Genomic DNA, 20724 nt, shown 5'->3' on the forward strand with positions numbered 1-20724 from the left:
AAGCCAAATTAGGCTGCCTCAATTGATTTACCACTGGCATACTCCCACACTCCCAAAAGAAGACACACCGATTAAGCGTACATTTGATATTCTTATGAATTTACGAAATTGCACATGATTTTCTTCATGTGCAATTAGGCTGATAGCTGCATTTAGTTTCCTACCCACACTCCAGGGCAGAAGGTGGCGTTATTTAGCTCATACTTGTTGCCACCCGCCGCCAGAAATCCAGATGATGAAGCCGAATAACTGAGCAGAGAGAGTGCAGGAGAAGAAGGGGAGTGAACCATGTAGTGAACCTCCCAAACTCTCGGTAACTAGCTAGCTTCCATCAGCCTCAATTTACAAGACATGTCGTGCTGCCAGCCTGTTCTCTGACACAGAAAGGAAAACGGATACTCAGCTGTTTTTGTAAGAATGGTGCACACTAACCGGGATACTCTGATGTCTTGACTCTGTTGAACATCTACCCACGTCCAGCGACAACAACCACCGCTGGCTAACATCGGTTAGCATTAGCACCCCACCACCGAACAGCTATCATCCCGGAAGGCCGCCGCCGCCGCACCGGGTGGGAATTTAACTTTCTCTCTCCGTGTCTGGACTCAAAGAACACTAACCCATGATAAATAGCCATTTGTCATATATCGGTAAGGATGGAGTCCTCTCTGGGAATATGCAGCGAGGATTGTTTGGCAATATCCTTTTTGAGTTATTTTACAGCCTTATTTTCAGTGCATGTTGTCAATTTGCTTTACCGTTAGCTTGTTGGCTAACATTAGCTCTAACGTCAGTTAGCAATGCAGCTAACTTGTATTTGATAACCAGACACGTTCTGTAGTGTACGAGCTAGGTTACTCGTGTGAGTGTATTCACATGGTTATTTTATAAATGCAGTTTATTTTTGTATCAGTTCACTTCCAACCACATATATGCAGTGGTGTCAAGTAACATACATGTACTCAAGTAATGTACCTAAATACAATTGTTAAGGTACTTCACTTAAATGTCTTACTAATTTAGACTTCTATCCCACACATATTCAGGAGGTAAATATTGTACTCCAATTCATTTATGTAGTACCTTTTAGTTACTTTGCAGATATAGATTATTCATAAACAACTTTAGAAACACCTGGATTACATTCACAATTAGTTGAAAGTAGTTCTACCATGGCCAGCTATGAAAAGCACATGAATGCATCAATACTTATAACCAAAACATACACTATATGATTGTGAAATGAGCCAACCTGCATAAAGAAGAACATTTTGCATTTCTACTTTTACTTACGTACAAAACTTGAGTACTTCTTCCTCCTCTACTGTATTGTAGTAGCTAGTTTGCTCATATGAGTGTATTCACATCGTTATTTTATAGATACAGTTTATTTTTTAATCGGGTCACTACTAACCACACCAATATGACCAGTCTCATCTTGTTGAATTAACTAAATCCTCATGTTTTAAGCAGAATAACGTTATTTGTCTTTTTTAAAGGTTCATCAGCTAAACACCTTTGCCGCTCTTTTCTTCTGTGCCTTATGAATTGACATGTATCACATTAATTTGCCTTTTAATGTTCAACCAGCATGGCTTCATTAACTCTGATTATCCTCAATCTAACCACACGCAAACTAACTAATAATCCTGAAATGACACCTTTGCTCTCTCTGTCTGTCTGCGGTTAGTTAAAAATAAAATCTCAGTGCTTGTGATGTCCAGGCGCCTTTTCCCCCCTCAGTAATGATGATTCCTTGATTGTGATGCTCACACTGTGAAAGCTCAGCAGCTGAGGGCTGGCCAGAAGGAGCCCAGACTTCTGTCTCTAATAGAGCGCAGTGGAGAATTTATGTAAGTACCAGAGAACCTGATGGCTGACAATATTAATATTTTTGTCAGGATACATTGAGTAAGATATTTAAGGATTTAAAGCATTCCTGAACAGCTTGATATTTTAGATGTGTATCTGCAGCATCGGCTTCCCTTATAGGTTTTGCTTTATTCTTGTCAAATCACACTTTTTTTTGACAACTTATTTTCGTTGTTTGAATGTAAATACTCGCTGTTTGTCTTATGGGCATTGTGTATAAGTGTTGGTTGTCTTGTCTAATCAAATGAATAGATTAGATAGATAGGCATTACAAAATAATTATATTGTGAGAGACGGTTTTGCATGACTATATCCCTCCGGTCAGGTGTACTTTCAGAAAAAACACCAGGAATATGTAGCTTTTTAAGGTGAAAAGGGTCGGTTTATCTTGTGTTGTACATGGTCAGACAGAACCTGAGGACCGATAACAAATGGTCTGTTATAGTGGAAACAAGGTTCAGTATCTCCAGTGATAAGAAATGTGTTGCTGCATGCATCACTCTTCATAGACTAAGCTTACGAACAGTCCTTGGTGCTGTTTACTTACATGATTTTAATTTGTCATGGCAGCTTCAGCTTTTGATTTGAAAAGAGGATGTTGTGGTTGTGATAAACGTGGCGGCAATTAGCATGAAGGAGAAAGCAATTACCCCTACCAGCAGTCAGCTCAACCGTTATCCAGAATTCCTCAGTTAGTCCTCCTGGAGTGTAATGAGACTCATGTGCTCCATCCTCAGCTAACTGTGTTAAAACCACACACACCAAACTCAAGAGTCATGGAGACTCCAAGCTATCAGGGTTTCAGTTGGTGCTTTACGGATATTATATAACATATAGCCGGCACATAAGCCTGTCAAAGTGAATTTTTTTGGCAAAAAACCCCAGAATAAGTACATCACTGCTCCTAGTACTAGACTCCTGGTACTAGGATGGGTTAAATGCAGAGGCCACATTTCACTGTGTGCTGTGTGCTCTGCATGTGAGACCATTAAAGAGGGTTTCATCCCTCCCAATTCTATTCTATTCTTCTATCAAATGCAACAACCCTGCAAGTTGAAGTGTCTGAAGAATTTGGGTTTATTTGTATGGCACATCTCATTAAGGTTAGAGTAGTTCTCCCTGCATTACAATTAATGATATAATTTCAAGACTTATGTTTGCCACAATTCATATTTTAATAGACTTTAACACTGATGCAGGACTTTTTGCAGCTATATTACATTTATAAAACAAGTATTTAATGCGGCTAACAGTGTCACACAGTGTTCTTTTTCTTATTATTTAGTTAAAGCCCTCATTGGTCAGTTGTTGATTGTCATGACGCTTTCGACATCAGACTCTGGAGATCTGCACTCTGACACAGCAGAAGGGCTGAATCATTTTCCCGTCTTCAACAGTAATCAGTTATTGTGAAGCTAAGGGGAAGCGTGGGCAGTGCCCAGCGAGCAGCTCTGACCCTGGCTCTTAGTCAGCCATTGTTAGAGAGTGAAATATGACCTCTCCCACAATAACACCCACACCCCAGATTTAAAGATGTTCATATTAATTATTTAACTACCCAAAGTGTAGCTCCTCAGAATATGTGCTAGGTTGCTACACTGGACTTTTATCAGCAAGACTTGACTGAAGCAAAACGCTCGATAGTTATTGTTTGCATATTCAACTAAAGCACCTTGACTGCTTGCTAGACTAAAGGAGGCTTTTGCATGCGTGCATGTGCGTTTCAGATTTGTGTAAGTATAGAATTCACATTTTAATCAATGGATGATTACAATCTAATCCTTACTACATTTACTCATGTTATAAATGTTCAGTGCATGAAACACAATACTAATTGCAATAAACTGGCTGTTATAAAATATAAGAATAATAAAAGCTGCAGACAGTCTGTATATGCTTTGTGATGTAGATGTTTTAATTGGATTGTAGATTATTAATAACATTGTCTCACTTGATGTTAAGTCTATGCTGTTCTCACGTAGATTTCGTGTTTTCGCCAACCCTGATGCTGTTGTGTCTCGTCCAGTCGCTGAGCTGTCGATACCCATCAATGGTCACTTTGACATTTTGCAAGGTATGTGACTTTTCTTCCCCCCTAATATCAAGTTCACAATACTTTAAGGTCTGTAAAGTATAATCAAATGTTGTCAGCTGCCACCATCTTTTCTTCATGTTTATAGAGATTATCCTCACCTTAACAACTACTACTACTACTACTACTACTACTACTACTACTACTACTACTAACTACTACTACTACTACTACTACTACTACTACTACAATTACAACTATTACAATAATTGTTTTGCTGATAACTAGTGTAGTGTGAAAGTCCAAAGAGCATTTCCGGTCGACCTGGAAGACGACAATGACAACTTCAGTTTGAAATAATTTATAACCACTCTGGTTTACTCCCACAACCAACCTTTGAACTGCACCGTTTAAATGATCTTGCCGCTTTCTTTTCAGAGGCTGCCGAGGCTCTTCTTATTAACTTAGAAACATGTAAGTATGACTTGCCTATCTTCACATTTAACTATTGACTCTTTCTGCTGTGTTTTCAAACAGAGATTATGCAGATAATATGGCCTTAATTGTGGAAACAAAAGAGAGCTAAACATGGCATTTGTTGCAACATACCTGCATCTTTAGAGCATGTCTTCAGCCAAATGCTCTGTATTTAGTAGCAGACGCTTGTCATGGGTTACCAGGGCTATTTGAAAGAATGCCGTGTTGGTTCACTTTAAATCACTATGCTTTGTTTTCTAGACAGTAGGCATTTGAATGTGTATGCAAAACCTAAAGGTGTCCAACATGTGAGTGTGTGTGTTCTCTGTACTCCTCTCCAGCTTGCATTAGGATACGAATCAAAGGCGAGAAAGCTCCAGGGCTGCTGTTAGAGCTGCAGAACGATGATCGGACTCAGACCTTCCTCATCCAGGTGAAGAGTGCTCAGCAACAAGGTAAGACGTCACTGTCTGTAGTCTAAGGCTGTTGGGTGATTAATTATTAAATCACTCATCTAACATTCATTCACTGAGTGTGGATTACAGCGCTCACTGATTTCCTGTGTGTACTTGCCGTCCACACGGTTGTGGAGAGTCTCTTTGAAATCAGATCTCCCTTTAAAGAAGCCCCAGGCTTACGTCAATGTGCTTTCCTTCTTACATTCATATTGTAGCCGTGTTACTCATACTCCTCAACTGCAAACTGTGGCAACTATTTCTAAAATCTTAAAATATCATGACGTTGTTAAGGTTTATAATACTCGATACAGAGGTACCTGTGATTGTCTTATATATTGTAAGTGCTTAAAGAATAGTTTTAACATGGGTTTTGCCTAATTGCATTTCTGATGTGAATGTTAAGTGTTTTTAATAAGATGCTAGTTTAAGTTGCTACCACACTAAGCAGTACCCTCGAGAAATAATGCCTTTTGTTCCGGTATGGACACGGATCAGTGAGCTGTTAATTATTTCTGTACTCGGAACCTGTTCATCCTGTTCCTCTCTTACTACTGTGATAGCACTCATTCATTCTTTAGTTGATAACTGTAATGTCCTAGTAATCAGTGATATTACAGTGGAACATTGGCCTCTTTACTCTTTTTGGCAACAAGCCAGTTGGAGCCGCTGGTGTACTCTACTTGACAACATTGCTCTTATGGGTGTTGGCTTATTTTTTTATATCTGTGCTGGTCATATTTACATTCAGTGAGGTCAGCTGAAACAGGATGTGCACGTTGAGTCAGAGGTTTAAAAAGACATCCATCCTTCATGAGCAAGCTGTAACACATTTCATTGTTTATTTTTAACACAGCTTAAAATAATCACTAGAAAGATGCCACTTCTGGATGAGTACGTTTGTGTTGATCGTTGTTTGGCTTCATACTGACAAAGCTGTTTTTTCCCAGTTGAATCCATACTCAAGAAACCCAAAACCATGGAGCCCCTTGCACCAACAGTCCTGAGGGGCCCAGTCCCCATCCCACCGCAGAGAGCAAACAAGACGGTGAACTCAGTGGGCTCTGGGGTCAACCCCCCCAAATTGACCACTGCACTGCCTCCCAACCTCAACAATAGCAGGTCAACTAATAAGACAGGTAATGTACACATGTACTGTGGTAACTTTTAGAAAAATCCATCACTTAACAATAATTGTATTTGGAAGTTACCATAAAGAGGCCCTATTATGCTCTTTGGGGTTTTCCCTTTCCTGAAGTGTGTTAGAAGAATTAGAATTGGGAGAGATGAAACCCTCTTTAATGGTCACACATGCAGAGCACACAGTGACATTTGTTCTCTGCTTTTAACCCATCCTAGTAGGAGTCTAGTACTAGGAGCAGTGGGCAGCTATTGCACAGCGCCCGGGGAGCAATGGGAGTGAGGGGGGAAGGGGGATGTCCGGTGCCTTGCTCAAGGGCACCACGGCAGGGCCCAGGAGGTGGACTGGGACCTCTCCAAGTAGAAGTCCACACTCCATATTTTAGGTCTGGTCGGGGACTTGAACCGGTGACCCTACAGCTCCCAGTCCAAGCCCCTACTGACTGAGCCACTGCCGTTATAGGTGTTATAGGTTGCTCTAAAATTGTATCTTCCGTTGTCATTTCCTGTTTCTGACGATTCAGTTCAATCACTCGCGTCAGACTTTGGCTTCGAGGACAACTTCAACCACGCTCTCAAAGTGGAGGAAAAGAAGAACTACCAGAACCGCATAGTTGCTGTTAGAGATCCTCCTCCGGTTCCCCCTCTACCTCCTCGCAAAGCCTCCCAGGCTCCATCCAATCCTCTGCCTCCTCCACCAATCCCTAAAGACAGAGCTGTCTCCCTACAGACCAGAGAAAACTCCCGACCGGAGTAAGTTGACCTTTCATTATACCATATCAGGTTTACTGCAAACACTGGAGCTGGCTAAATATAGTTTCTGTTAAAAACTGTTCGGATTTTATATATGTGACTTGATTCTAAGTGAAGTATGTCTTTTATTTCTGGTGCTAAATCATATTGACTTTTTCCATTGCAGTAGTTTCAGGTCAGGGTTTGATCGCGGCGACAGGCCCATGTCTTGGTGTGAAAGCCCCACCACCAACAGCATGAGACAGGCCATGTTCTCCAGCCAGGCGGGACAGAGAGAATACCTCATCAAGCACCGCCTGGGCAAGAAGGAGAACGAGTTCGTGGACATCCAGAACTTCAGGTGAGAGCAGCAGCTTCATGATCGATCAATCAATCAAACTGTATTGATTGAGCTTTTTTCATACACAACAGGTAACACAAAATGCTTCGCAAACAAACAATTATCAACCCCATCTTTCTCCAAATCCATAGACAGAGAAACTTTGTTCTTATCAAAAGCACTTTATAACAACAAAATAAGATTACATTAAGTTAAATTTAAAAGCCTAAAATAAAACTGTTGTTCTTGAGTTGGCCCTTTTTTTAAAAGTATGAACATTCTGGTGATAAAGACAATGCTGCTCCTGGACACTTTAACCCCACACTGCATTAATTCTGCTTTTGTTTTTGAAAGGATTTTCACAGGAACGTGGAACGTGAACGGCCAGGCTCCGGACAGCAGCCTCGAGCCGTGGCTCTGCAGCGACACAGAGCCTCCAGATCTCTATGCTCTGGGGTCAGTGAGAATATAACTTACAGTACCTTTTCTGAACATGAAGTCATGCATATCGTTTAAGGCTTTTGCTTCACTAACACCCAGTATGGTGACTTGGTTTATGACTGCAGTTTTCAAGAGTTGGACCTGAGCACTGAAGCTTTCTTCTACATGGACTCATCCAAAGAGCAGCTGTGGGTCGAAGCTATAGAGAGGTGCTTGCCCTCAAAATTCAAGTACAAAAGGGTGAGTAGAGGAGGGGAGGAAAACCTTTTAAGAGAAGAATCGGTGACAATGTGTAGGGCTTGTTGCAAAAGCAAATTCGATAAAAGCTCCATTAAAAATGCAGCCATTTGTGGTCCTTTGATGGTGATAAATGAATATGTTTGTTTCTTTTTTATTTGAACAAAAAAAAATAACAGTAAATGTCTATAAATATAAGTTCTTTAATTTAAGAATCTTAAAAAGTGAATAAACATGATAGACGAATATTACAAAGAAGAAATATAACTGGTGTAATGTCTTTTTTAATTTTTTAAATGTCTACAGGTCCGGATCATACGCCTTGTCGGGATGATGCTTGTGATCTTCGTCAAAAAGATGCACAAGAACCACATAAAAGAAGTGGCTGCAGAGCATGTGGGGACGGGAATCATGGGGAAAATGGTTTGTTCACACCAAACTCAGACAAACTGCCTCACAATACACATAGTAATAAGTAACCTTGAGATAAATGTGCAGTGTTGTTTTCCATTAAAGGTCAAGGAGCAAAATGGCTGTGTTCAGTATTAAGAACAACATAAATGTTGCAGCAGTTTCAAGATATACCGTCGTATGAAAGTCGACGGTTATCATACCAAGTAAATGGGTTAATCTACTAAAAATAAATGCCATAAATGAGTGCTGTCTGGCACTTACAGTACATTTTTATTGTTATAATAATAATGTAATACTGTGAAACTGTTCTGATTACAGTATACAGCAGCCTCAGTTTGATTTTCTTTTTTCAATGTTACATAGACCTTATTCCTGCATGAATGAAAATATGTTGTGTTTAATCCTTTAATGTTCGCGTTTGTTTTTTGCAGGGGAACAAAGGAGGTGTGGCAGTGAGGTTTGTTTTCCACAACACTAGCTTCTGCATCGTGAACTCCCATCTAGCAGCACACGTTGAAGACTTTGAGCGCCGCAACCAGGACTATAAAGACATCTGCGCCCGCATGACCTTCCACTTACTGGACCACCCCCCTCTCAGCATCGTCAAACACGAGTGAGTTCCTCAGCCACTAAATGTCCAGAGGGAGATCATTGAATTAAAGTGCAAACTCAGGATTATGCTTGTATCGCCAGTTTAAGATTGTGTTTTATTATTGGTTTCAAATGATTTGATTAATTTTTCAGAATTCTACAAAACTACCTTTTAATAATTCTATACTGCCGAGTTTATTACTTAATACACTGACTTGTCAATCTCTCTGTCTCTACAAACATAAGCTGCTCACTACCAGTCTTGTTACATGATTTGAGTTTTCACATCCTTACCACTACAAACGTGTTACTGTGATTCTGTTGTGTTAAGCCACCGTTGTCTCTGTTTGTGTTTCAGTGTAGTAATCTGGCTCGGGGATTTGAACTACCGTCTGTGTTTGTACGATGCTGCTGAGGTCAAACATCACATTGCTCAGAATGACCTAAAAAGGCTTCAGGATGTTGATCAGGTAAGAGTCTGTTGAAAACTAAGCACCACTTTTACTTTTGATTAAGACAACTATCAGCAGGTTTTTAGAAATACTGGCTTTTGTGATAAATATTACGTACCAAGAAAATCCCATGTCTGTTTGTTTTTTTAATGACGGTTTCCCTCTTTTAGAATAACCTGAGTCCTTTGTCATGTATTCAGTATTTCTGACACAGAATAAGATACTTTTGGCTCCTAAGGCTTTTTAGCTCTTAAGCTGTAGCTGTAGTGTGTCTGTTGCGACCTTTGATGTGTAAATATGAATAAAACAGTAAATATTTGATGATAAATAGAAGTTTGGCAAATGAATAAGGGAAGCTGTTTTGCAAATAGCATTATTAAACGGATTGTTTTTAATGTTATTAATACGCTGTTTTTGTAATCTGCCATTATTTCCTCTGACTTATCTGTTTGATAATGTGTAATGTGTAATGTTGATCCATTGTGTAGCTGAACATTCAGAGGCAGACAAAGAAAGCCTTCACAGACTTCATAGAGGGAGAGATCAACTTCATTCCCACGTACAAGTACGACCCCAAAACGGATCGATGGGACTCAAGGTGAAAACATTGATCCCTGTCTAGTACCTTCTGCTTTCTCCCCATATACAAAACAATCCTCCGGGGCTCTGTTTTGTTTTTGCCAAGTTGTCCTGTTTTGTTTAGTTTGTTCTTTGGAATCCGGATACACTTTTGCCATTCAGGAAGCTTGTTCCAGCTTATCGTTACACTAACACAGAGTCAGCAGTACTGCATGTGTGTCTGAGGTCTCACCCTTCACTCTGCCTCTCAAACTGTTTCCTGCAGTGGGAAGTGCCGTGTCCCGGCTTGGTGTGACCGAATCCTGTGGAGGGGCAACAATATCAAGCAGCTCAAATACCGGAGTCACATGGAGCTGCAAACTAGTGACCACAAGCCTGTCAGTGCTCTCTTCACTGTGGGGGTGAGAAGCTATAGTGACACAAAACAACAACACAAAGACTGGTTTTAGTTAAAAAATGCACTGCTATGACTTAAATATGACTAAATATGACTGTGTTATTTGTGTAACAGGTCAAGGTGGTAAATGAGCCGCGCCACAAAAAGGTGTTTGAGGAGATTGTGCGCGCGATGGACAGAATGGAGAATGATTTCCTTCCATCTTTAACGCTGAGCAGGAGAGAGGTAAACATAAAGTCCTCACATACTCATCACACTGTCTTATGATCCTTCCTTCATGATATCATCTCACGCACTAATCACTGATGACCTTTAAAACAAAGAAGCTTGTTATGACTTCCCGTAAAAATTGGAGACACAAAAAAACAATCGCTTGGAACCTGTGGTTAATGTTTTCTCTCTTTCCCTGTCCTGCAGTTCTCATTTGGGAATGTGAGATTCCGCCAGCTTCAGAAGGAGCACTTCCTGATAACGAATGACGGGCAGGTCCCCTGTCACTTCGCCTTCATCCCCAAACTCAACGACACGCAGTATTGTAAGTCTTGGCTCCGTGCCGAGCCAAGCGATGGATTCTTAGAGCCCAGTAAGTCTGAAAACTCCCCTTTTCTTTTTTTGATGTCTCTAGGGTTATTACTTCGAGTTTAGATCTGTGATCAGGTAGGGCTGTGCGATTATGGCAAAAATCATAATCACGATTATTTTGGTCAATAATTGATATCACGATTATTAAAAAACGATTATCCATTTACTTTGAAAACATCCATTTATTGAAAAAAAATTCAATGGAACAGTATGTTTTTAACAGTTGATTACCCTGAACTATAAGTATAATTCAACTGAAAAACCAATACAAAAATTAATTAAAGAAATTAATTAAAAAGATAATAATCGTTTTATTTCGATTACGTTGTTTTCGTAATCGGTGCAAGCCAAAATCGTAATCGAGATTAAAATACGATTAATTGCACAGCCCTATGATCAGGTTCACAATTCTCCAGGACAACTTTTATGTCTTGTGTTTTGCTACTTTAAAACAATATCTTACCAGTTTTTAAATGTAGAATAACTAGATTACTTTCTGTCACTTTTTGGTAATGATACCAAAGTGTGCAAATAAAGACAAGAACAAAGAAATTTTTTGATATTTTGTTGTATTATGTAAGTCTGAAAAGAGGAACAACAGCTAGTGAAAGTCATGCCTTCAGGCTGGGGAAATGGTGTCATCATCCAAGGACTCCGATGGTTTGGCACATTGGTGTTGCTCGATTGAAATGTGGGGCAGCAGCAGCAGCTACTCATGAGTTCATCTAATGAACCTACATACAAATTCCACATTCACTCTTGAATGACTCTCAGTAACAAGAACAGTGAACAAACTACGCTGGTTTGTACTTTGATATTTTCCACCATTACATATGAAATAAGAACATTGTGTGAGCCCACTTAGTTTAAAGTGTATTTCAAAATAGTTCCTCTCCTCATAATCCCAATCCAGAGTGTCCACGGGGTCTCAAGAAGTATTAAAAGTAGATAAATCAATTTAGCGAAAATTAAGGCTATTAAAAAGTATTAAACGGCATTTTCCAAGGTGTTACATTTTACAGCTTGTTTTCAATAAGTATATAAATTGTCCAAAGAGGTTATATTCCACAGTCTGCCTGAATGTAATCATTGCGTAGGTGTGTAGTGTGATTCTGTGTAGTTTATTTATGGCATCCCGTTGGATTTGACGTCATCTGAACAGGACATCGCGCGCTCACTGCTTGATAGCGCAAAGGTCCGTTTACGCCGGTTGCTAAGCAACATGGTTATGGGGAAATGCAAGTCTGCGTCCAAATGGTTGGAAGATAAGGAGGAAGGACAATCAATACTGTATATAGTCAATGTGAGGTAAAGTGTGTCGCCAATGTAACCGGTTAAAACTCGAAGTGGCGATGAGGTCTTAAAATGTATGGAAAGGGTCTTAAAAAAGGTCTTAAAAGGTCTTACATTTGACTTCAGGATGCCTGCAGATACACTGGTCTCACTTTTCAATGTCTTGGTTATTCTGATTATGCCTTATTTTGATGTAACGAAATACAGTCACCTTTATTTGCATCCTAACAGAGTTACGCCGTTTCATATATTCCATTCCTATCCAAACCCAGTCATTTTGGTTATTGTGGAGAATCATGCCCTTTACACGTTTTTTAATCTTTCAATAAAACATCTTCCTGAACAGACGAGACCCTGGAGATCTACCTGGAGGTGTACGTCAGTAAAGACTCTGTCACGCTGCTGAACTCCGGAGAGGACGCCATCGAGGACATCTTGGTGCTCCATCTGGACCGGGGCAAAGACTACTTCATCACCATCTCTGGGAACTACCTGCCCAGCTGCTTCGGCACCTCGCTGGAGACCCTGTGCCGCATGAAGAAGCCCATCAGAGAGATCCCCATCACCAAGCTGATCGACCTGGTGAGGGAGAAGGAGATCCAGTCAGACCTGTTCACAGTGAACAGACATATTTTCCTCAGACTAGTTAAAGACCAGATAGTGAAACATAAACCTTCCTTTACGCACTGCATTTACATCCAGATTGTCCTCACTCTGTAGCTTTGTAGCTCTGTAGCTCACACGTCTGTGGGGACGTGTGAGAGCTTGTTCCCCCCCCTCAGGGTAAACTAAGTCACACAGTCTACATTTGGAGCGCATAAAATGTCTCAACCTGTATATTTCTGGCCAAGGGAACAAGGAAGTGGCAACATCTCATAAAGGGAGCTCCTAAAGAACAGGGAAAACTGACTCAAGTTAGAGCTTTTTATAAATACACTCCTGTCATCTTCACAAGTTCACCTCCGTCTGTTTCCAAAATGCTATTTTCGACATAATCTGGTTTTGCTTTGGCATATGCTATCATTCAGTACTCCTTTGTATTTCTAATTGCACTATTTGATTTCCGACTGGCCTTTTGCCTTTGATCAAAGTACAATCTATTGTAAATCTACTCTTCTGATTCTGTGTTTACGCATATCTTTTTCCATCTTCTTTTCTCTTTCCTCTCTTGTTTCCCATCATCGCATCCTTACTGCCTTGATCATTCCTTTCCAACTCTTCACTGTGGTTGTGCGCTGACTTCTTGTTCAGGAAGAGGACAGCTTCATGGAAAAGGTAACATATTAACGATTAGCTATCGGGCAAATCGGGGTCAATCAAAACCAAATGTCTGCTTTATGACACTTTATTGACCTTCCTCAAACACTCATCTCATAAAAGGTAAATTGGTATCGTGCCAACCAACAAGCAGAAAGGAGTGGAAGATTTTAATGTTGTGGCAAATTATCTTTCACTGTCTTTCTGAAAATAAGATTAGAAGCCGGATACCAATTTTTGGTCTGAACGATTTGTAGGCATCTAGAAATTGGAGGGAATTACCCTGGGACACTTGAAATCTGATCCAGTGGAGTTAAGTTTCAAGGCTTGTCATCGCACAAAATGCTGCAAACTACTTATGAAGCTTTTAAATGTGTTAGTAGGTGTATTTTTGAGCTTTCAGTTTGTTTCCATTTTGTTTCTTTATGCTTAAATAATCTCCTAGCTCTTACTCCATCTACTCATTTTACTCTTATAAAGTAAACCATACTTCCTATTCCACGAACAAGCAATTATTTTGAGCTACAATATTGTGCACAGGTTGATTTAAAAAATGTCTTCAGTAGCTAATCAGAAAATTGAATCGGTTTCATATTCGCTTTACACTTCCGGAATCTAACAAGGGCAACACTTGTTAACCTTACAGACCTCACTGTGCCAGCTCGGTTATAATCTGTGTGTGTGGATCACTCAGCCATTAAATCTCCTCCGGCCCATTGAGGACAGGGTACACCAGCCCAATGAAATGTAAACACGCAAACACACTAAATCCCATTTCACAGCAGGTCACCCCGGCTGCACAGCTCCCTCATTCACATGATTAAAGCTCATGAGGACGAGTATTAGTGTCTGTTCTGCTGAGCTTGAACACTGAAGCCAAACGACAAGTAGTTTCACAACTTGTTACGAGTGTAAAAACTGAGCAGCTGAGTAAAGTAACATCCACTTGGGGGTGTCGTTTCTTAACCATGTAGCAATTTATATATTATTATAAAACTTTCTTGGTCTTAAATCCCCCCCCCCCTGGAAGATTTACTACACTGAAGATTCACGGTAGAAGCTTTTGGAGTTGCAACATTAACAGATTATCATATTAGTTCTGCATGTTAGCGTCGGCCCCCATTAAAACCCCACTCCAGTTTCCCCTGCATTTCTGTGCAGCTTCACTGTCTGTGGTTATTTTTAGACGTCTCTCCTGAGGCTCGGGAATCCATTAGCGGAGACAAAAATAATGTGATATTCTGCCCTTTTTAAAATGTCTCTCCTTCATTCAAGTTTCCACGCCACAGCGGCTCCTTCTCCGTCACTAATTGATCCGATGTCTCGTGCAGATACTCGAGAAGTCTCTAGGAATCACACAGTTTGAGGATATAATACAATAACGTCATTCATTTCGATATGTTTTCTTTAAGTGATTTAATGGAAGAAAGTCATTATATTATATTGCAGGAAATAATGTGATGTGTCGGTGTGAAACAAATTGTGTTCTCTGTCATCAGGAGAGGTCAAAGGTTAGCTTCCTGATGTCTGAAGGTGCAAGTACAGAAGACAAACCGCTGAAGATCCCCAAGGAAGTGTGGATTCTTGTCAACCATCTCTTCACCAGGTCCTGTGATCAGGTAAGCAGGCCATAGCTGATAAAACGTTTACGACAACTGATAAACACTCACAAGCTCAGGTCCATGTACCATGAACGTGAGGGGTGTTGTCATTATATTTTCTTTTTGTTTATGTGCTTGCCCCAAAATGTTTCCTCAAAAGGAGTAATATAGCCAAATTAGGGCAGAAGGATTATGGCCCAAATTATAAGAACAATTATTCTGATCAATATTTAGATGACTCATTGATTTTAAAGGTCCCATGTCATGCTTTTCTGGTTATTACCCGTCCCCTTGTGTGTTATGAAGCTTTTTATGCATGTAAACGGTCTGCAAAGTCACAAACCCTCAAAGTACACCCTGTAGCGAGTACATCTCTAACACAGAAACGACCTGTCTGTGCTGCCCCAGAACGCCTCGTTGGAGATTTGTCTCTTTCCATTTTTTTTCTTCTTGGGTTGTAGTGACGTAACTTCGCGGACTTCCTCACACACTCGCACTCAGCCTTATCTTTTGCTCAGCCGCAGCTCCGCGGATTTCTCAGCCTGAACTCAGCCTGAGCACACACACACACACACACACACACACACACACACTCACTCACTCACACACACACTCACACACTCACTCACTCACTCACTCACTCACTCACTCACTCACTCACTCACTCACTCACTCACTCACTCACTACGAGTGTGTGTGTGTGTGCTCAGGCTGAGTTTCGCGTTGACTCGCAGACCCCACGCAGCAACCAGGAAACAACACCAGTAATCCAGCTCACACTGTGCACTCCAGCAGCTCGTCCCGCCAACACGGCACTCAGACCCCACGCAGCATTCTCATCTGTTTGTCATTTTGTGGTTGCTAACGCCATTGTAACACATAATCACTGATGTTCCGATGTAACGGTGGTGGACTCATCAGAACAGAGTGGGCGAGCTGACCAATCAGAGCTCAGTGGGCTCATAGGGAGGGGGGGGGGGGTCAGGAGCTCCAACAAGCCGTTTAGGACAGAGAGTGAATACACATACTATACAGAGATGCTGTGTGAGAAACCAATGTCATTTTGGAACATTGAACAATGTAAATCTATTCTAGTAGACCTCAACAATGGAATTATGATCAGTTTTTTTGTTATCGTTTATTTAGCGGGGACAATGCACAGTAATGAACACTTAAAACATTCAAATGTGTCAAGCGTAACAGTGCCAGATTTAGCTTTGAGCTCATTTCCATCCGCAGTCCCTCACATAAAAGATTTAAGAAGATTACATTTGACAAACATAGCAAAAACAAAATACATCATATGCAACATTTAAATGGAGTAAGCATTGCTTTCACCTCCATGTTGTGCTTTTTTTTATGTAAAACTGGGCTGCACTATATTGAGAAAAACTGAAGTTGCAACATGTTTTTATTTTGTGAGTATATTGGTTTATGAAAAGATAAACCAGCACAGAGGTTACTAGTAGGACATGTTTTTAAATGTTCAGTATTTGTCCCCGTGTGTCTCCCAGGAGGACTTGTTCCAGACGCCAGGCCTGCAAGAGGAGCTGCAGAGCATCATCGACTGTCTGGACACGAGCATCCCAGAATCCATCTGTATCCTTCTTTGTAAAGCCGGGCCCAGCCCTGCAAACACTGCAATGCCAAACAGAAGATAAAAGAGCAGCTACTTTCAAACAAAACAATAACAAAAAACTGATGACGACAATTATTTCACCCGGCTTCTTCTGGTTAGATTCCTACATTAAGGCGGTTTTTCGCTGCTTCGAATACATTATTAATGTTTATTATCAGTGCTTTTCTGAAGCTGTTTCACAGTTACTTAGGTTCCAGGCAACCAATGACTAAAATCCTTCACTCGTAGAAAATGTATAGTAGTATTATAGCCAAAACAACCAGGATCTAAAAAGTATATCGGAACAATGTGTCTTAAAGTTTAAAACCCATTTTATAAAAAAGTCAGACAACGTGCAAATTAAATAGATTAACTTGATTAAAAGGACAAATTCCTCTAGGCTAGAACACATTTGGAATCATTTGATATAATGTCAGAACACAACTCGAGAATAACATCGGTCTAGTGGCGTTTAAACATTTGAATACGGAAAAGATGCATATTAAACGTGTAACTCATGGACGAGGATGGGCTAGCATTATTAGCATTATCATAAAAAGGAGCTTGTTGTTCCCTGACTGTTGAAGTAGCCGGCTGTAACCACTCTGTAGCCGAGGCTCTGCTGATCTTCTTGGAGGCCTTGCCGGAGCCGGTGGTTTGTTACGAACTCTACCAGCGGTGCCTCGACTGCTCTCATGACAGCCGCCTCTGCAAACAGGTGCAGTGTTTAGGAAATGTTTTAGCTTTGCATTATCCCAGGACTTTTCAGTAATGTGTTCGACTAATCTTTTTTTGACATTTGACAGTTGATCTCCCAGTTGCCCCGCGCTCACCGCAACGTGTTCCGATACTTAATGGCCTTCCTGAAGGAACTCCTCAAACACTCACACAACAACAACCTGACTGCCAGCCTCATAGGTTTGAAACCTCCTCAACATTCTTTTATATTTTCAGGGAGATTATTTCTCTGAGTTGGTGCAGCTACTGCCTGTCTCTAAAAGTGTTCAAAGAGACCATGGGATTGTTAGCAGCTTTGATCTGCAGTACTTTATGAGAATAGAGTTCTGTAATACAGCTCAAGGCCAGACCATTCAGGGTTTTAAGTGAAAGCAGAAGAATTATGTAGGAAATGAAATACTTAACAGGAAACCAGTGCAAAAAGGTGTTATATGCTTCCTTTTTAAACATTTAATTAAGAGTCTGGCTGCTTTTAAAGGTATTGTGTGCACATTACATTCATGGCATTCTTTCTGCTAAATAACTTTACCACAAGGTCAAAGGCTAAGTGCTGGTTGTACAGATCAGTTAACATTGTTCAATATTTCTGGCTTTAAAGTAAAATAAGGTGTGTCTTCGTCCTCTTGTATTTTAGCTACACTCTTTGCCAGCCTCCTCATCCGACCCCCTCCCAACCTGATGGGCAGGCAGACGCCAAACGAGCGGCAGAAAACCATCGACTTCATCCTGGGGTTCCTCATGGCTGCAGACGAGGAGTAACCGAGGACAAAGGTACCTCACAACAACAGTCAGGTGTGTGACCTGCTGTTGGCTATGGACCTGCTGGACGCTGTGTAACGTGATCCACGTGCTACATTATCATCTATTGGAGACCAGTGCAGAGGTTTTGCACCCGTTTCACAAACTCTCATGTCAGAGGAACTCGAGACCAAGTGTCCTATCTTCAGTTTGTTCACAGTGTGACAGCTCAGTGGATTCGTTAGTACTTGTGCGAGGTTTGAACTGTTGCCTCTGCCCTTTCTGAACACCTCCACACGAGAGCTGTCCTTAACTGAGACTTCTTACCATGCCAAAACAACCCCTGAACAGTGAGTGGTGTGAATGTGAAAACACTACCTATCCAGAGATGCTAAGCAAAATACTAAATTACACTAAAAGAAAATTCCTGAAGTTTTAAGAAGTAGACTGAATACAATTCTAAATAGTTTGAAATGGGATAATTATAGAAAAATGTATCTCTAAGAATGTTAAAGCTTTAGATAAATCATGACAATCATCATTTTAACTGAGGGGACAACATTATAGATATCTCCGAGAACTTTTGGTTAACATAATCCTTGTATTTTAACTGTTATTTATATATATTTTTCCATGTTTGCAACACTTTATGGTTTCTGTGGTTTATTTTCAAGCTCTGCATTCTTTAAAAAAATGCATCGCTTTTTTTTTTATCATCATGTCATAGATAACGGTGTCGTGGACGTTTGATGTTGTTTTGTAACTCAAAGCCTGAGCCCTACATCTAGTTTAGCCAGTTCCTCTTGAGTTACAAAACACTCAGTTAACACTCTAACTTCCTGGTCAAACAAAGAGTCACCCTCTGTGATTCTCTGTGTCTTAAACTGTGTAATACTGATTGTTTCCCTGTCTCATGGGTGTTTGACTGTCCGTATCATGATGAAAATCTGTAAATGTGTCCTACAGGTTGTCACGAAGGTGGTACTGTTATTGTCTGTGTTTGTTTATGTGTCTTTTTCCAAACTTCTGCCTCATCTTAAAGCACATTTTTGTTATTTTAGGCCTGTGCGATGCCAAGATACAGCTGTTGTTCCCCATAGTGAAACCAGATGTGTAATACTCTTGTTTTAGGTGATGCTGCACGTTCACAGTGCAAGATATAATGACCCATTATTCTACAGGATACAAACTGTTTCATGTGTGCCACTAAGGTCATTTTCTTCTGTATTCACTGTTGAAAGACATTTCCTGGTTACTGAAATAAGGAACTTTTATGCTCTGTGTAATAGCCATTTCCTCTTTCATAGTTTTACCCAAGAGATGTCAGCGTTAATTCTCCAAGTCGACAAAAATATTTACATGTATGACATTTCCCTGTATCTCCTGTAGTGTATACATGTCAGAAAAAAGCCCAGAGGTTTTCTTCTCTGATGCTCCAGGAGGTTCAGAAGATGTATTGTTTGGTGACAACACTGACAATCATGTCATGTATAGTCCGGCTGACGTTACTCATCTCTTGCGTAGTTTTTTTCTGCCTTATTGCCATCAATACACCATTTCCCTCTCATGATGTAAACCTAGCTGAGCTTTTTCACTAATGTACGAATAATTCCCAGTGGTTCAGATTTTTGTATTTATTCACTTGGTTTTAGAAGAACTAACTATCAATATAATCGATAACCTCTGATTTCCTTGTTTTATGCTACCGTTCAAAATGATGTACTGCATCGTGCTTTTTGTCTTCAGTTTTTGTCACAATCTGTTCATAAAATTAAGGTACATTTAAAAGGTACATGAGGAAACACTCGCACCTGTTTTCAACTTTTCAGAGTTTTGGTGCTTTAATTTATTTAACAGAAATAAAGCTGTTTTTGTTTTCCATTTACCCCTGCCTTATTATTGACAGCTTGTTATTCAGATGATGACCAAGGGTTTTCAGGAGCTCACTCTTCAGGTACATGTGAAATCGTTACAGGCTGATGTTTGTGGTATATTTAGTCCGCTCAGTGCACGGTGAGAGATCTTCACCTCAACGCTACATTCTCCGTCCCTGCGGTATAAGACACCCCCCGCCCTGGACCTGCTGCCACTTTCTCCCTGTTGTGTTTAGTCCAGTTTTAACCTCACAGAGCCATGGCCATGCTGCGAGTGTCTTCCTACCGAAAGCTGTTCGAGGATGAAAGCTGGAGTCGGAATGGAGGGTCGAGTGCGCAGTGTGCGGGGGGGTACCGGGCCTCCGTCAGGTCAGTGAGGGGCTCTGGGTGGAGGGCAGCTTCAGTATTTGTACTGCACTTTACCAATTTAAAAGATATTGATAAATTAGTGACTGTTTTTCTGCTGAGAATATGTCATATAAGAAGTTGTTGTTTTTTCAGAAAAACATTTTGGGGTAACATATCTGAGAGGGGTTCCGCATGTTCTCCTGAATGTTGATGAAACATGTAGGGGGGTAAAACATTCTGGTGATCCGTTTTCTAAGTTTGATAACAAATGGTCAAAGTATGGAAGTAAAGCTTGTTAAGAACAGGTGAAAAACATCTCACCTGTGTAATTGGTGGGGAATTTTTTTTCTTTTACAGCTTTTTCATCTTTGTATAGATATTATGTATTTCTTTTTTTGCTTAAAAGTTGAATGTTTTTTTCTTTTTATTACAATCCACAAAAAGATACAGGAGAGAAAATCATTACGGATGTTCTGAAAGTAGATCACCATTACTTCTTCTCAGTTCCCTCCTCTA

At 40.4% G+C, this 20724-nt stretch overlaps 1 protein-coding gene across 4 annotated transcripts; it reads left to right on the forward strand.

Annotated features, from left to right (window-relative positions):
* The first annotated feature begins 191 nt into the window (after positions 1 to 191).
* ocrl (OCRL inositol polyphosphate-5-phosphatase) lies at positions 192 to 19871 on the forward strand. Of its 4 annotated transcripts, none has more exons than XM_034092521.2 (24): positions 192 to 698; positions 1774 to 1853; positions 3855 to 3946; positions 4343 to 4378; positions 4723 to 4836; positions 5787 to 5975; positions 6501 to 6729; positions 6896 to 7069; positions 7403 to 7504; positions 7615 to 7729; positions 8033 to 8149; positions 8572 to 8753; positions 9090 to 9201; positions 9672 to 9781; positions 10028 to 10163; positions 10274 to 10384; positions 10577 to 10742; positions 12381 to 12616; positions 13286 to 13309; positions 14791 to 14910; positions 16407 to 16491; positions 17101 to 17228; positions 17317 to 17428; positions 17883 to 19871. In XM_034092521.2, the coding sequence occupies exons 1-24, from the start codon at positions 657 to 659 to the stop codon at positions 18005 to 18007; spliced, it is 2937 nt and encodes a 978-aa protein (XP_033948412.1). In that variant the 5' UTR covers positions 192 to 656; the 3' UTR covers positions 18008 to 19871. The 4 variants fall into 4 exon arrangements, with proteins under 4 accessions (XP_033948412.1, XP_033948411.1, XP_033948415.1 ...); XM_034092520.2 differs by having other exon boundaries at positions 194 to 698; positions 17098 to 17228; XM_034092524.2 differs by lacking the exon at positions 13286 to 13309 and having other exon boundaries at positions 194 to 698.
* Positions 19872 to 20724: the final 853 nt, after the last annotated feature.

This window comes from Pseudochaenichthys georgianus, chromosome 10 (genome assembly GCF_902827115.2).
Source record: "Pseudochaenichthys georgianus chromosome 10, fPseGeo1.2, whole genome shotgun sequence".
NCBI lineage: Eukaryota > Metazoa > Chordata > Actinopteri > Perciformes > Channichthyidae > Pseudochaenichthys > Pseudochaenichthys georgianus.

Excerpts from the sequence above, each read along its gene's own strand:
- ocrl (XM_034092520.2), top strand. The coding sequence starts at position 657 with ATGGAGTCCTCTCTGGGAATATGCAGCGAGGATTGTTTGGCA. Across the intron at positions 7,505-7,614 it reads CCAGATCTCTATGCTCTGGG|TTTTCAAGAGTTGGACCTGA; the intron begins GTCAGTGAGAAT and ends TTATGACTGCAG. Across the intron at positions 8,150-8,571 it reads CGGGAATCATGGGGAAAATG|GGGAACAAAGGAGGTGTGGC; the intron begins GTTTGTTCACAC and ends TGTTTTTTGCAG.